This window comes from Pleurodeles waltl, chromosome 4_2, assembly GCF_031143425.1.
Source record: "Pleurodeles waltl isolate 20211129_DDA chromosome 4_2, aPleWal1.hap1.20221129, whole genome shotgun sequence".
NCBI classification, from domain to species: Eukaryota; Metazoa; Chordata; class Amphibia; order Caudata; family Salamandridae; genus Pleurodeles; species Pleurodeles waltl.
The window spans coordinates 542409703-542423068 of NC_090443.1; the positions used below are offsets into that span (position 1 = coordinate 542409703).

The following is a 13366-nucleotide window of genomic DNA, read 5'->3' on the forward strand; positions in this document are numbered from 1 at the left end:
ATATAATGAGTACCTGCAGCATAAGGCACTTCTGCAGGATTAAATTGAGATTGAAAGATACCTGTGAATACACCCATGCATGTGGGAAAGTGTTGCATGACCCTACCCCTACTGCACTCCTCTTAATGGGCTCCAGAAGCTCCCGCTGGTGCACAACGCCTGCGCCCTCATCCAGTACGGAACTCATGTTCCTTCAATTGAACAGGTACCTGAAGGCAGATGGAAGGTACATCTAGGATTATAAAGGGGTATGCAGAACATTTGTCCACTGAGACCATGTTTGGGGGCACCATGACGGGAGGCCTTCCAAATTGTGGTGACATCAAGCCAGACATTAATGATTAGCACACATACACTAACAGAGTATACTGCAGGAAATGCCTCCTATTGCACCCCTGAAGTTGAGCTGCCCTCACAAGCTTTATGCTTTCCTTCTCCATCCACTAACTTTGGGGTTTGCCTGCTTCAACAATCCAGGGAAGTGAATATATAAAACGTCAAACTCCTTCAGTATATAAAGGATTTACATTTGATGTTCCATGTGAAACACAATTTCGAAATGGACTAGATCACAGTTTCTAATTATACAAATTGCTGCCAAATGGATCTGTCATATGTGCAACACCTTCACTCCAACCCACTGCATAATTTGCTTTAAAAGAAAAATATGTTCTGGTGACCAAAATGTATCTTTGGAGATTGCTATCAGCACCATCCACAGCCAACACCAGCACTGCCCAGTTACACAATAAAACGATAACCTCTGATGAAGGGAGCAAGAAAGGAAGAAATGTGTTGTAAAGTTTCAATGAAATCTTCAAATGGTTCCCAGTCAGCACATGCAGAATGGTCATCCAGGCCCTCATCACCATCAAGCTGGATTACAGCAAGGCACTATGTCAGAACTTCAGGCCATAGAAAACCCAGTGGCCAGACACACATCCAGCCTTTTCCCCACATTCAAATCACTCTGCACCTCAAAGACTTCCACTGGCTCTCACTCACTAACCCACACTCTTAAACCTGCTCACACATACATACAAAGTCCTGTACAACCTCTACCCCACCTACCTCAATCCTCACATCAACTTCAATACTTTCACCAGACCCCTCCGCTCACACACATCACTTGCATACTCAGAACCAGAATCAGACTTCTCTTACCTTATGCCCAAAGCCTGGAATGACCTGCCCCATCACAGTAAAACTGCCTTCTCAGTACTTGAGCTCAGCATGAAACTGAAAACTTGGCTTTTCACCTGGAGAAGGTCCATTGGCAGCCGACATAGCCCCTGCTTCCTCAGCACCAGGATGCTCTCCAGTATGAGCTGTGCACTTCATAAATACCCTTAACATAACATATCATAACATAAGATAACGTTTACCTTAGCATTATTGTGCTGTTCTTCAAACGTCTCTCTGGAGTTTCCCGTTTCACATGTAGTCTCTGTTCTTTTCCATCTCAGTCACACTCTCCTTTATTTTTTCTCTCTTTCTCAATTTTTTGTCCATATTCTCACACATGATTAATTTTCTTTTACTACTGTCTTCAGTCGCTTCTCTCAATCCCTTCTTTCTCATGACCATCCTCCCTTTGACCTTCTCCTCCTCACTCCCTATAAGAAACAGGCCATGTGCAGGACTAACCCGAGTGAGAGGTGTTTGAGACCCCCACAGAATACTTGCTGGTCCTGGTTTCTCAGTCCCCACAGAACCTCAGGTTTAATATTATAGGAATGAATGCTGAAAGAGCTCAACCCCACTTGTGAACTGGCTCTCTTGGTCTATGTCTGCACAGGGACTCAGCACTGCCTGCAGTGAAGCTCAGCTGCATACTTGAAAGAGCTCGGCCCTGTGTCCCAGGGCTGCAGCATTATGTATGCAGGAATTCATCTCCTGCTCTATGAAAGAAGTTACCTCTGGATTCACGGTTTCTGCTCTGGTTCGGCACTATGTATACAAGGACTTGGCTGCATCTGGGTTTGAACTCAGCTCTATATGCAAAAGAGTTCAACTCTACAAGATGATGAGGTTTGTTTGTGGCAGAGCTCCACTGTCTCTGTATACACAAGAACCTACTTCCCTCTGTGTAAGAACTCACTTCAATCAGAGTAAATGTGAGAATCTGATTTCAACAGTGTGTCCGAACAAGTGAAAGTGAGTTTGAGTGAGTGAAGAAGAATGAGTGTGTTATAAGGAGTGAATGAGTGATTGATTGGAGGTTGCTAGAAGTGGAAGTGTGTTGTGGCTATACCTATCAATGGTGCAGCAGCTACACTAGCGCCCAGCTTTGGTGAGTGTAAGTTTCTAAGTAAGTGAGAATGAGAACCAGTGAGTCTGAGTATGTTTGTGTATGGGTAACTTGAGTGAGAATAAGTATGAGTGAGAAGGAGCAAGGGAGAATGTTAGTTAGAGTGAGTGAGGGGAAACAGACTAAGGTCCAGATTATAAAAGATTTCACACAAAACAGCACAGCACCCAAAGTTGTTGCATTGCATGAGAGAGCTGGAAAGCGCCACATCTACAAAGATATGGTACTATCCTGTTCTCTGTAGCGCTGGCGCAGAATTAGACTGCCAACTGCTAACCAAACACCTTTGCACCATACTGCAAAGATGTCTGTGTGAATCTAGGTTTTGTACTGGAAGGGTGCACTTCCAGCACAAAATACTATGCTTTTTCTGAATTTAAAACTTCTCTTACTTTGGGTGTGTGCTGTACAGTGTAGTACACATGCAAAGTGGGAAAAGTTAGGAGAAATGAAAACATTTCTCCTTTTTAATGCCTGTTTTTAAGTGGCATTTACTTTTTGGACACAAAACCCTGTCTTATATTGTTAGAAGATAGGGTTTTGCATCAAACATCATGGGTGGTTGCATGGGAGCCACCCATTGGGACACCCTCTTGACACAGAGTAACACAAAGCAGCACTTTGCACCGGTTTGTGTTACTTTCAGACAACTTTCCAGTACAAAAATGAAAAAGCACACTTTGCACAGATTTCTGTTACCTTTGTGACTCAAACCCAGCACAAAATGTTTGTTAATCTGGGCATATATGTGAAACAGTGTGAATATGTGTGAACCAAATTTAGAACAAAATGGAGTGACTCCTGGGCGGTATTAAGCCTCACCATTTTCAAAGATCACAAGCAGCCACTGACACATATACTAACCAATGAGATGTGGCTTATCAGCCTGAGTTTCCCACTTTGGACATGGAGAACAAGGTTTGAATCCCAGTGTCAGCTGACATCCAGTGATCCTGGACAAATCACTTAGGTAGCCGCCCGCCATGCGGTCACTGCCATTTGCCCGCTCCCATTCTGGCGTTCCTGCGGGCACCCGCCAAAGGAGCGCCGGCCGGCCAGCGGGAAAGGCCCTGCAACATAGAAGCCGGCTCCGAATGGAGCCGGCGGTGTTGCAGGGGTGCGACGGGTGCAGTTGCACCCATCGCGATTTTCACTGTCTGCAATGCAGACAGTGAAAATCATGCCTACATTTTTCTTCTTTTTTTTTTAATCTGATTTTGTGTTAAGTAATCTGATGCTCATGTAAAGTACCCTGATGCCTTTGCTCCCCTTCCTCCCCCATTGAAAAATGTTATTGGCAGAAGGGAAATGTCCTCAACCACGCATTGTAAACAACGCGGATGTTTCCAATGCAAGTGTAACCACGCATGCCTAAACAATACATGGCTGTTTCTGTGCCTTAACCACGCTTGTGCTGAACTACGCATATGTGTGTTAAGGCACAGAACCAGCCATGCTTTGTTTAGGAGAGGGCTCAGTGAGATAAGTGGGGCTGGGGCAGGGGTGGGGGCGGATTGGGGTGAGGTGGGGGGCTGGGGATAGGCTATTTGGTCTTTAAGGGGCGGGGTCTTTTTTTTGTTTTAAGGAATTAATATGGGGGTTGAGCTATGGGCAGGATCGACACAGTGAGGTGAGTGGGGCTGGGGCAGGGGTCTGGGTGGATAAAGGGATTGGGGTTCGGGCAATTTTTTTTTTGAGGGGCAGAGTTATTTTTATTTTTTTTAAGGAATTAAGGGGGGGGGTTAGGCTAAGGGTGGGAGTGACGCGGTAAGGTAAGTGGCCCGGGGGCAGGGGTGGTGGGTGGATTAAGGGGTTGGGGTGGGTGGGGGATTGGGGCGGGCTAATTTTTTCTATGGCATAGGGAGATTGTTTTTTTTTTTAAGGAGTTAGGGTGAGGGGCTTGTTTTTTTTTTTTTAGGGGCAGGAGTAGGAGAGTTTTGGATTTTTTTGATTTAGGGTGTGGGTGGGGTAGTTTATTTTTAATGGGGTGGGTTAAGGTTTAAGGAAGGGAGGGAGGAGGGAGGAGAGAAGAGGAGGAAGGATCTTGAGAGGAAGCGGTGAGGTAAGTGGGGTTGGGACAGGGTTGGTAGGTAGATTTTAGCAGTGGGGCGGATTTAGGGCTTAGGGTGGTTGAGGGTGTCGGGGTACTTTAACTTTAGTTTTTATGGGTGGGGGTCAGGGTATTTTTTTTTTACGGTTCAGGGTGGGTGGGGTGGTTCGGGGTAATTTATTCTTAGGGGTTGGAGCAGGGGGGTCGGGATAGATTATTAGTTTATTTTTTTTAGGGTTGGTGAGGGGGCTCAGGGTAGTTTACTTATTAAGGGGTAAGGTTTTTGGGATCCGGGTGGGTGGGGGATGTCGTGGTAGTTTAGTTTTTAGGGGTGGGGTAGTTTTCTTTATAGGGTTTGGGGCAGGTGGGGGCTGGGAGTCGGAATAACTTTTTCTTTTTAAGGGCTCAGAGCGGGTGGGGGTGTTGGGGTAGTTTACTTTTATGGGGTAGGGGGTCAGGATAATTTTTTTTTTAGGTTTAGGGCAGGCGGGAGGAGTACTTTGTTTTATAGTGGTGAGGGTGGGGTGTTGGGATAGTCGTTTTTGTTTGTGCACGTATGGGGGTCGAATAGTTTAGATTGTAGGGGTGGGGTTAGTTTGGGGCCTCAGGGCAGGTGGGAGGTGGTATGATAGAACCACGCATGCCATTTTTCATGCCGTTTCCACACATGCTTTTAATGGGCATGCTTTTACAACGAAAATTTGTTGTAAAGGCATGGGTGGTAAAGGCATGCGTGGAAACAATGCGGATGTTGTTCTGACCACATTGTTTAGGTATGTATGGTTCCAGCATGTGTAGTTCCATCATACAACCTTGGCAGCAAAGTCTGGTTACTGCATTTAAAAAAAAACCTTGTTTCTTCCCTTTGTATCATTTATTTAGCGCTTATTACCCATTGCATGGTGTGTAAGCACTATATAAATGCAATTGCAACTCAACGCAATTTGCTATTTCTGCCTAGTTTCAAAGCACAGGAAGATGGCAGAGATTGCCTTTGAAATGCAGACTAGCCTCTTTTACTAATGTTAATGGGCAAGCATTGTCTCTCTATTGAAGCAGTGGTAATCAGTAAAGCACATTGCATTGCACAATCGTAACCCACAGTGTGCATTTTTTGTGTCCTATATATTGTTATTCATCTGTGACCCCCCATGGACTCCTTTGAGCAGACTGTAGAAGCGAAATAAGCTGAAGGTTTCGGTCAGAGAGAAGAAAATGTTCATTCAGAAGCTCTCTTCTGCAGCCCTACTTCGCCCAGGCTTTCCCTGGGACAGACACACACACAGCTGCAGGCCAGCAGCCCGGGGTACGGAAAATAACAATGTGCGGGGGCAGAGTTTGGGGCTGAAGCCCTTTCAGCCCAATGGGCATTGTGCACCTGTCTCCCACCCAATTCATGAATGAGCCCATGTCAAAAGTTGCCAACCGAGCTCTTACATTATCCCCATGTCCCTCAAATTTTCCCCACATGAACTATGAATATTCTACTGTGTGCAATGATGTCTCTAGACAATAGCATGGCATTGCTCCGCAGTTTTATGCCATTGCACTCTGCTTTCCTTTAATTGGCACTCCCCAAAACAAACACAGCATCCTTCTTGAGAACCAACTGTACATTCTTTTCAACAAAAAATGTTTCGTGAATTTGTTAAACAGAAGTCCGCATTGTATGGAGCACACATTTTTGCCCCTTATTCCATGAGCCTAGGACAGAAATTTTGTATACAAGCCCCCCAGTGCCCTTAAAATCGTAAATACACTTTATATTATTACACCACTTGCCTTCTTTACTAAGTGCGACCTAAACACTATTTACTTTTTATTTCGTTCCCTACATTTTCAAGGTGTTCTTGTAAAACTGTTGCCAACATGACTTGTGGTTTATATCTAATCATTTTCATTCAGATATTAGTTAATTGCGTAGCTTACTTTGCATACATAAAAAGATATTATAAGAAAATCCATAAGTACATAAACAAGCATTGGCAAGCCAAGCTGTCTTTCTTTGCCAATGATGACAGAGTGACACCTTCAGTCTTGCCAATACCGACCAGCCAAGTTAAAAGTACAGAAACCAATGAAAACATTGCTTGCTATCATTTCACAATGGCCACCATGTTGCATGTGGCAACGTGTGTTACGCTGGTGACGTGATGACATAATGTATGTTGTATCATGCAATGTCCCTCTAGATAGCACAGAAACACAGAAAGTTTTTTGTTTTGTGTACTTTTTCTATGGCAGTTCACTGCTATTGGCTTTGCCAATGCTGGCAGAGTTTAAAAGCCTCTGGTACTGGTGTAGCCAATAGTAACTACCAGCGGCGGCTCCTCCTTTAGAGTGGAGGAGCATCACCCCCCACCAGAAGCAGCCTCTGCACCTCCTTTAACAAACAAAATGATAATAATAACTGTTTTTTATTGTTTCATTTGTTAAAGAGGCGGGCATTGGGGATGACGAGGAAGGGTGGAGTGCACTGTGCACTCCCCTCAGTGAACATGTACGTTTGGCCGACTGTCTTGGGCTGGCCACACACACATATGCAGAGGGCTCTCTCCAGCCCAGCACTGTACTGCTGGGCTGGAGAGAGCAGGCACAGGCGCTCCCAGCCAATCCTGATGCTGCTCTGAGCAGTGTTAGGATTGGCCGCAGGGCAGGCTGGAAGCCTGTGCCTGCAGTGACGGAATAAAAGGAGCAGCGCGGCGGTGGATCAGGTAAGTTTATTTTTAATTTTTTTATTCCATTTTAACCACCCTCACCCTCCTAACCCTGTGTGCCGCACCTGCCTCACCCCCCCTTGTGAGCACAGCAAGACATGACTGGTAGCTACCACAATGGAGAGAAGCAATGCTAGATAGTGCAATCGGGCATTAACCAGGGCATCATCAAGGCTGCCCTGTGGAACCTTGTGTGCCACCGAGGAGCTTTTCCAGGAGAGTGTGGGAGAGTCGGTGGGGGATGCATAAGCCCTGAAACAAGCCTTACACTCCCATGGAGTGATAAACAAGTAATTACATTTATAAAACAAATAAATAAAAAGTAGTTCCCTGACGTCTACAGCAGTAGGCTACAGCCTAACCAGTCAAAAGCAATGGAAACAAGTAATGCTTTATGGGAGGGGCACAACAGTGAGAAAAGCCACCAATAAAAATTAAGGAACTGAGATTGAAAAGAAAGTAATTTAATCATGAGCAAGGTGAAGTCTCTGTAGTATTGTAAACAATGCTGTCCATGTCAGACAATTGGAACTGTCAATAGCAAGCCTGCAAAAAGGAGAAGAGTGCAAAAGGGAGGAGATAAAGTTTTTGAGTAGAAAGATGGACTAGTGGATGAAGGACTGGGAAGATGAAGAGTTAGATGAAATAGAATGACTAGATATTATAGACTGTTGTGTTGAAAAGTAAATGGATGACAAAATGGATAGATGGAGAGCAGATAATAGCGTAGTAATCACTCACTGGTATTCCTGGCTCTCCTGAGATGCCCTCCCTGCCTTTAGCACCAGCGAGTCCCTGGACAAGAGAGAAAATTGGGGTACATGAATTATCTCTAGGTACTTAGTATAGAAGTTATTATTACCATATGTAATGGCACTCATTCAAATCAAGGGATACTCACTCAAATTGATGTACAACATGCAGAATTAGCCCTATTGGGCTGCAAATCAGTGATATGCTGTTGGCTGTTCAATTTTAGTAGTACGATTGCTCCACACCCTCATCCCTTCATCCCCTTAGTATAATCATGCAATGATATTCTGAGGCCATCTTGGTCCTCCACAGTGCTTAATATCCATACGAGTTTGCATAAATCTTGTGTGTGTGTGACTTCTGAAAGCAAAGGCACTAACAAAACTGTGCTGCACTGCATCAGATGCTTTACACTGGACACATTGATGTACAATGACACCGGCATCTTCAGGCTGCAGGTTGTTTGGCACCATTATACACAAATTTCCACATTCAAGCCAAGATGCCTCAATAGCATTATCTTTACTACAGGACACTTGCACTGATGAAAAAGTTACTTACCTTCGATAACGCTTGCCTGATGGATAACACACTCTTCCCACAAAAGCCTCACCTCATGAATACTCCTTCTGGGCTTCAGATTGATGCAGAAAATGTTGCTCCAGCACTGACTCTCAAATGCCATCTGGTGGCACCACACTGCTCAAATGTGAATCTGCCTCTGAACATGTATCTCTAAAGTACATTAGGAGCCAATAAACATACTGATGTCAATTCCTAACATTTCTTCCACATCCCAACAAGGCGTTCAGAGAGGAACCAAGAATGCAGCATATGCAACAAATACAGAACATACCACATTTGCAAATCTTGGGATTTTATTATTCACTGCACTAGATCATTAGGAGAGGGCAGGTGGCAGTGAGGAATTGGCAGGAAGATCATGCATCCATTAGAAACATCATTATCAAGCAAGTAACTGTTCCTCTGGGTGAATACATCTGCTTGCAGATTCTTGCCCTTGTGAATGAGTCCCTACCCAATACCTCCCTAGGACGTGTGAGTGAGTAGTGCCAATTAACTAAGAAAGACCTTCCACACAGCTTTGGCAAAGTACCCGTCTATCAAGTTACTTACTTTCAGCAATACTCTTTCTGACTGAGACTAACAGCATTTTTTTAATACTTCCCCAGGAATCAGACTAGATCCAAAAACTTTTGAGCAGTACCTCTGTGTGCCAGTAGGTGGAACTGTGCCGCTCCACACTGATTCTGCTCCCCTTTGGAAATGACGTGCGGAGACAACATAGGCGCCACTCCCGCATGCTGACATCAGTTGCTTTGTAGGCTGTCTGTGCCCCCAGATGCAGAGCCCCAACAGCAAAATGGCATCAACCATTGTGTAGATTACCCAGACTTGGGAACTTTTTAGTGGCAGAGTCCAATTTACAGAACAGGGAGGAAGGGGTGGTGGGTGTGGAATCTGCAGTTAGGTACAGTCTTTACAGTGACCGAGCTTGGCTGTCCAGACAGTAGAGCTCCATGAATGTGTGGAGGGACATCCACGTAGCTGCCTGGCACATGCCAATTACAGGAGCTCCAGAAGCCAAAGCAGAAGCAGCATTGGCTCTGGTGGAATGAGCCTGTAACACTATTGGGGGCTGCTTCTAGGCCAGTGCACAGCAGATCTTTATGCAGAGCACAATTCAACAAGAGATGGCCTTTTCTGCATGGCTTTTCCCTTCTTCTCTCCTGCCAACCCCACAAAGAACTGGTTGTCCACCCAGTGTTCTCTGGTATGATTGATATAAAAGCTCAGTGCTCTTTTTGGCGTCTAGCCAATGGAGTCTCTCCTCCTCTTTAGAGGAGTGAGGTGGAGCATAGAACACCGACAAGGTGATGGCTTGAGTGATGTGGAATGGTGTCACTACTTTGAGGAGAATGGATGCCCAAGCCTGGAGAACTAGTTTGCTGGAAAAAAGGTGGACACAAAGAGTTTAGATCTCACTCACCAGTCATGCCCAGCCATGCCGATTTTATGGTAACAAAGAACACTGTCTTGAGGTTCAGAAGTGTGAAGCTGTTCAAAAGGCGTACACATCAAATATGTGAGGAATTAGGTTAAGATACTATTGTAGCACAGCAAATGGAGAAGGAAGAAACAAATGTTGTGGTTATTTCACAAAATGCATCAGAACAGATGATTTAAATAAAGAGGGCTCATCCAGGAACCATAAAAAGGTAGAAAGAGCTGAAAGGTGCAGTTTGACTGAGCCCAAAACAAACCCTTTCCACGCAAGGGAGAGAACAAACAACAAAACATCAGATAACTTGGCCTGGAGGGGGTCTAGTTATCGTTCAGCTGTCACCATTCAATCTCCAGTCTACATTAGTGGCCATTCTATGCAAAATTAGCACCAGTAATCACCTCAGGGCATCTGGCAGAGTGGCCAGCTGTAACATTAAAAAGAATTTGTCAACCAGGAATGCTTTTACATTGGTAATGCATACAGTCATAGCTGCAACGACCTGGCACTAAGGAAATAATATTAGTAATGAGTGTCCCAAGCAGCAAACTTATTTATCGCTTTAAATATACATTTTGGTAATACCTCCATTTTTCTTTGACCATCAGCTTAGGAGTTCTAATAATACACACATTTTCATCTTGAATATATACTTTTAGATTTTTGTCTATGAATAATAATGCAGGAAAGCAAAACCTTCTAATGTAGTAGGGTTGGCTGCACTCAGGTGAGCTACTTGCAGGTAGCTAGAGAGCTAAGAGTAGCTCACAAACTACTCATTGGAGAAGCCTGCACTAGGATGACTTGGGCCCCATTGTTCCTGATCTTCTTCAGAACTCAGGGGTAGTAAAGTTATCAGGGGGAAGTTCTGCGAGAATACAGGAGTCCCGAGTCTCACAGCAGTTGGAATGCATTCTCAGAGAGAGAGAAGCTTTGGAAACTCCAACACATAAAACTGCTGACACTGCGGGATCTCAGCAGTGGGGAAGAGATTGTGCCAAGGTTCTCCCATGCTTTGAAAAGACCATGAACCACCTCCAGGTGTAACTGCCACTTGTGATCAACTAGGTGTGGACAGTTCAGTCATCCGCCCTGGTGTTCAAAGATCCCACCAGGTGGACCACGACTTGGAAGATTCTTTGATGATCCAGCCAGAGAGATTCCCTTGAGGCTGGACCCACTGACACTTAAGATCCCACTGCAGAGCCTTCATGTGCCACGTACCATGCTTGAACTGCAGGATGCAGGAAGCCTTCTGTCCAAGTGGCCTTAGAGTCAACATCACTGAATTCCAGGACAAAGGCTGAAAGTTCGGGTGTTTAGGCTGAATGTTCTGGACTCTCCTTTCTGGTGGAAAGACACAAGACCTGACCATATCCAAAATGTCTCAGATGAAAGGGAGCATCTGAGGAGGAGTCAGGTGTGACTTGAGCACACTGATAGTGAATCCCAAGGGTGTCATTAAGTTTGACATAATGTGAAGGTGGGTGATAACTGGCCGGGGCAAGCCTGCCTTTCACAGCCAGTTGTTGAGGTAGGGGAAGGCTGGGATCCCATCCCTCTAAAGATGCATCGCAAACACCACTATCACTTCCGTGAGACCAAAGGTGAGCAAAGAAAACTGAAAATGGTCCTTTTCTACCATAAACCACAGACAGTGCCTCTGGGACTGCAGAACAGGGATGTGCAAATAAGCACCCTGTAGGTCAAACGCTACTATCCAGACTCCAGAATCAAGGTCCGACAGAACGTGGGATAGCGTGAGCATCTTCATTTTATTCTTCTGAAGGAAGGCATTGAAAAGGCAGAGATCTGGAATGGGATGAAGGCCTCTGTCCTTCTTTGATAGCAGGAAGTAGTGGGAGTAACAACCATGAACAATTTCCAATGCAGGCACCATCTCAGTAGCCCCTTTGGTCAAAGGGGCTTGTACTTCCTGTTGTTCAATGGACAATGGTCCTCCATCAGTCATTATGTGGATGGTGGAGGGTGTGGCAGAGCAGCCCGGAAGCTACCCCATCTGTACAATCAGCAGGACCCAGGTCAGTGTTATGACCTGCCAGTCAGGAAAATCAGTTAGTGCCTGCCTACAACTGCGTGGCTGTGCTCCACTATGGGCACACTAAAAGGGTTTAGCGGGGGCTGTGGGGTGGAAGGTAGGCTGACTGGCAGGATGTACCACAGCACAGGATTAGTGGATACCATGGCCTCGCCCACAAAAACTATGGGAACCCTGCTGAGGCTGAAGTGGTTGTCTGTATGGGATGCCCATCTCAGAGCCATGAAAGGGTTGAAAAGGCTGGTGGGGCTGTCGTGGCATGAAAGACAAGCCTAATGGGTGTGCTGTGGCCCTGCTTTCTTTGCAAGACTCCAAGGTGTAGTCCGCTTTGCCCCCCAAAAGGCAAGTCCTGTTAAAGGGGGCATGTCCATAAGCCACAGCTTTACAATGCATAGAAACCAGTAGATCTCAATCAGGCGTGGTGACAGATAATGATGCTAGTGCCAATTGTTCACCCAAAGGAACTTTTGGTATCCATGCCACAACAGATAGTAAATTTTGCAATGTCACAGCCATCTTGAATGGCTTGGGTCAGCATGGCATGAAGGTTATCTGGGACACCAGGGAGAACTTGAGCTACAGAATTCTACAGAGCACGAGAATGGTGGCCTAAAAAGCAGCTGGTGTTGACTGACCAGAAAGCCAAATTTGTGGAAGAAAACAGACTACTGGTGAAGGTCTCTACCCTGTTAGATTTCTCTATCCAGAACAGTCGTCGGGATACCATTCTGGTTTGTCCTGCTGGTGGAAGCTTGCACCACCAAGCTCTCATGAAAAGGGTGCTGAGTTAGTAAAAAGGGGTCGCTGTGGCGGGGTGATGGGATCGCACAATCTGGCAATTCACTGGTGGACCAGAACTTGGCTTGGCCCAGGCCCCTAAAAAAGTGTTGGTGAGGGCCTCATTAAAAGACAACAAGGTACCAGTATTAGTCTGCCCTGATTGAAGAACTTCAGTTACCATATTAGTTTTGACCTTTGGATTCACCTATGTGCAGCCACTCCAGGCTTTAGAGCTGTGAGTCTACCCCAGACACCATAGGCAAACCTGATGGTGATCTATCACAGATACTTGCTTGCAACAGTCCCTACAAGGTTGAAACCCTGTCATCTTGTGAGGTGACATTTTCCCTTAGACACTGGTTTAGAGATTTTTGTGAGGTAAAATGGTCTTAAAGAGATAAGAGGTTGCTTCGTATCTGGTGGCGCTGAAAGAAAGGAACTGATGTTAGTGCACTGAAGTGGCATCTACAGGGAGTGCAGAATTATTAGGCAAGTTGTATTTTTGAGGATTAATTTTATTATTGAACAACAACCATGTTCTCAATGAACCCAAAAAACTCATTAATATCAAAGCTGAATATTTTTGGAAGTAGTTTTTAGTTTGTTTTTAGTTTTAGCTATGTTAGGGGGATATCTGTGTGTGCAGGTGACTATTACTGTGCATAATTAT

The 13366-nt window shown here is 45.2% G+C and overlaps 1 protein-coding gene across 1 annotated transcript in view; it reads right to left on the bottom strand.

The window, feature by feature from the left end:
* The window catches only part of LOC138293911 (collagen alpha-2(XI) chain-like), a 195139-nt gene that overhangs the window by 169639 nt on the left and 12134 nt on the right, over positions 1–13366 (bottom strand). The window contains exon 3 of the mRNA XM_069233197.1: positions 7820–7873. Within this exon, the coding sequence (XP_069089298.1) occupies positions 7820–7873 (54 nt within the window). The remainder of the gene's footprint in view (positions 1–7819; positions 7874–13366) is intronic.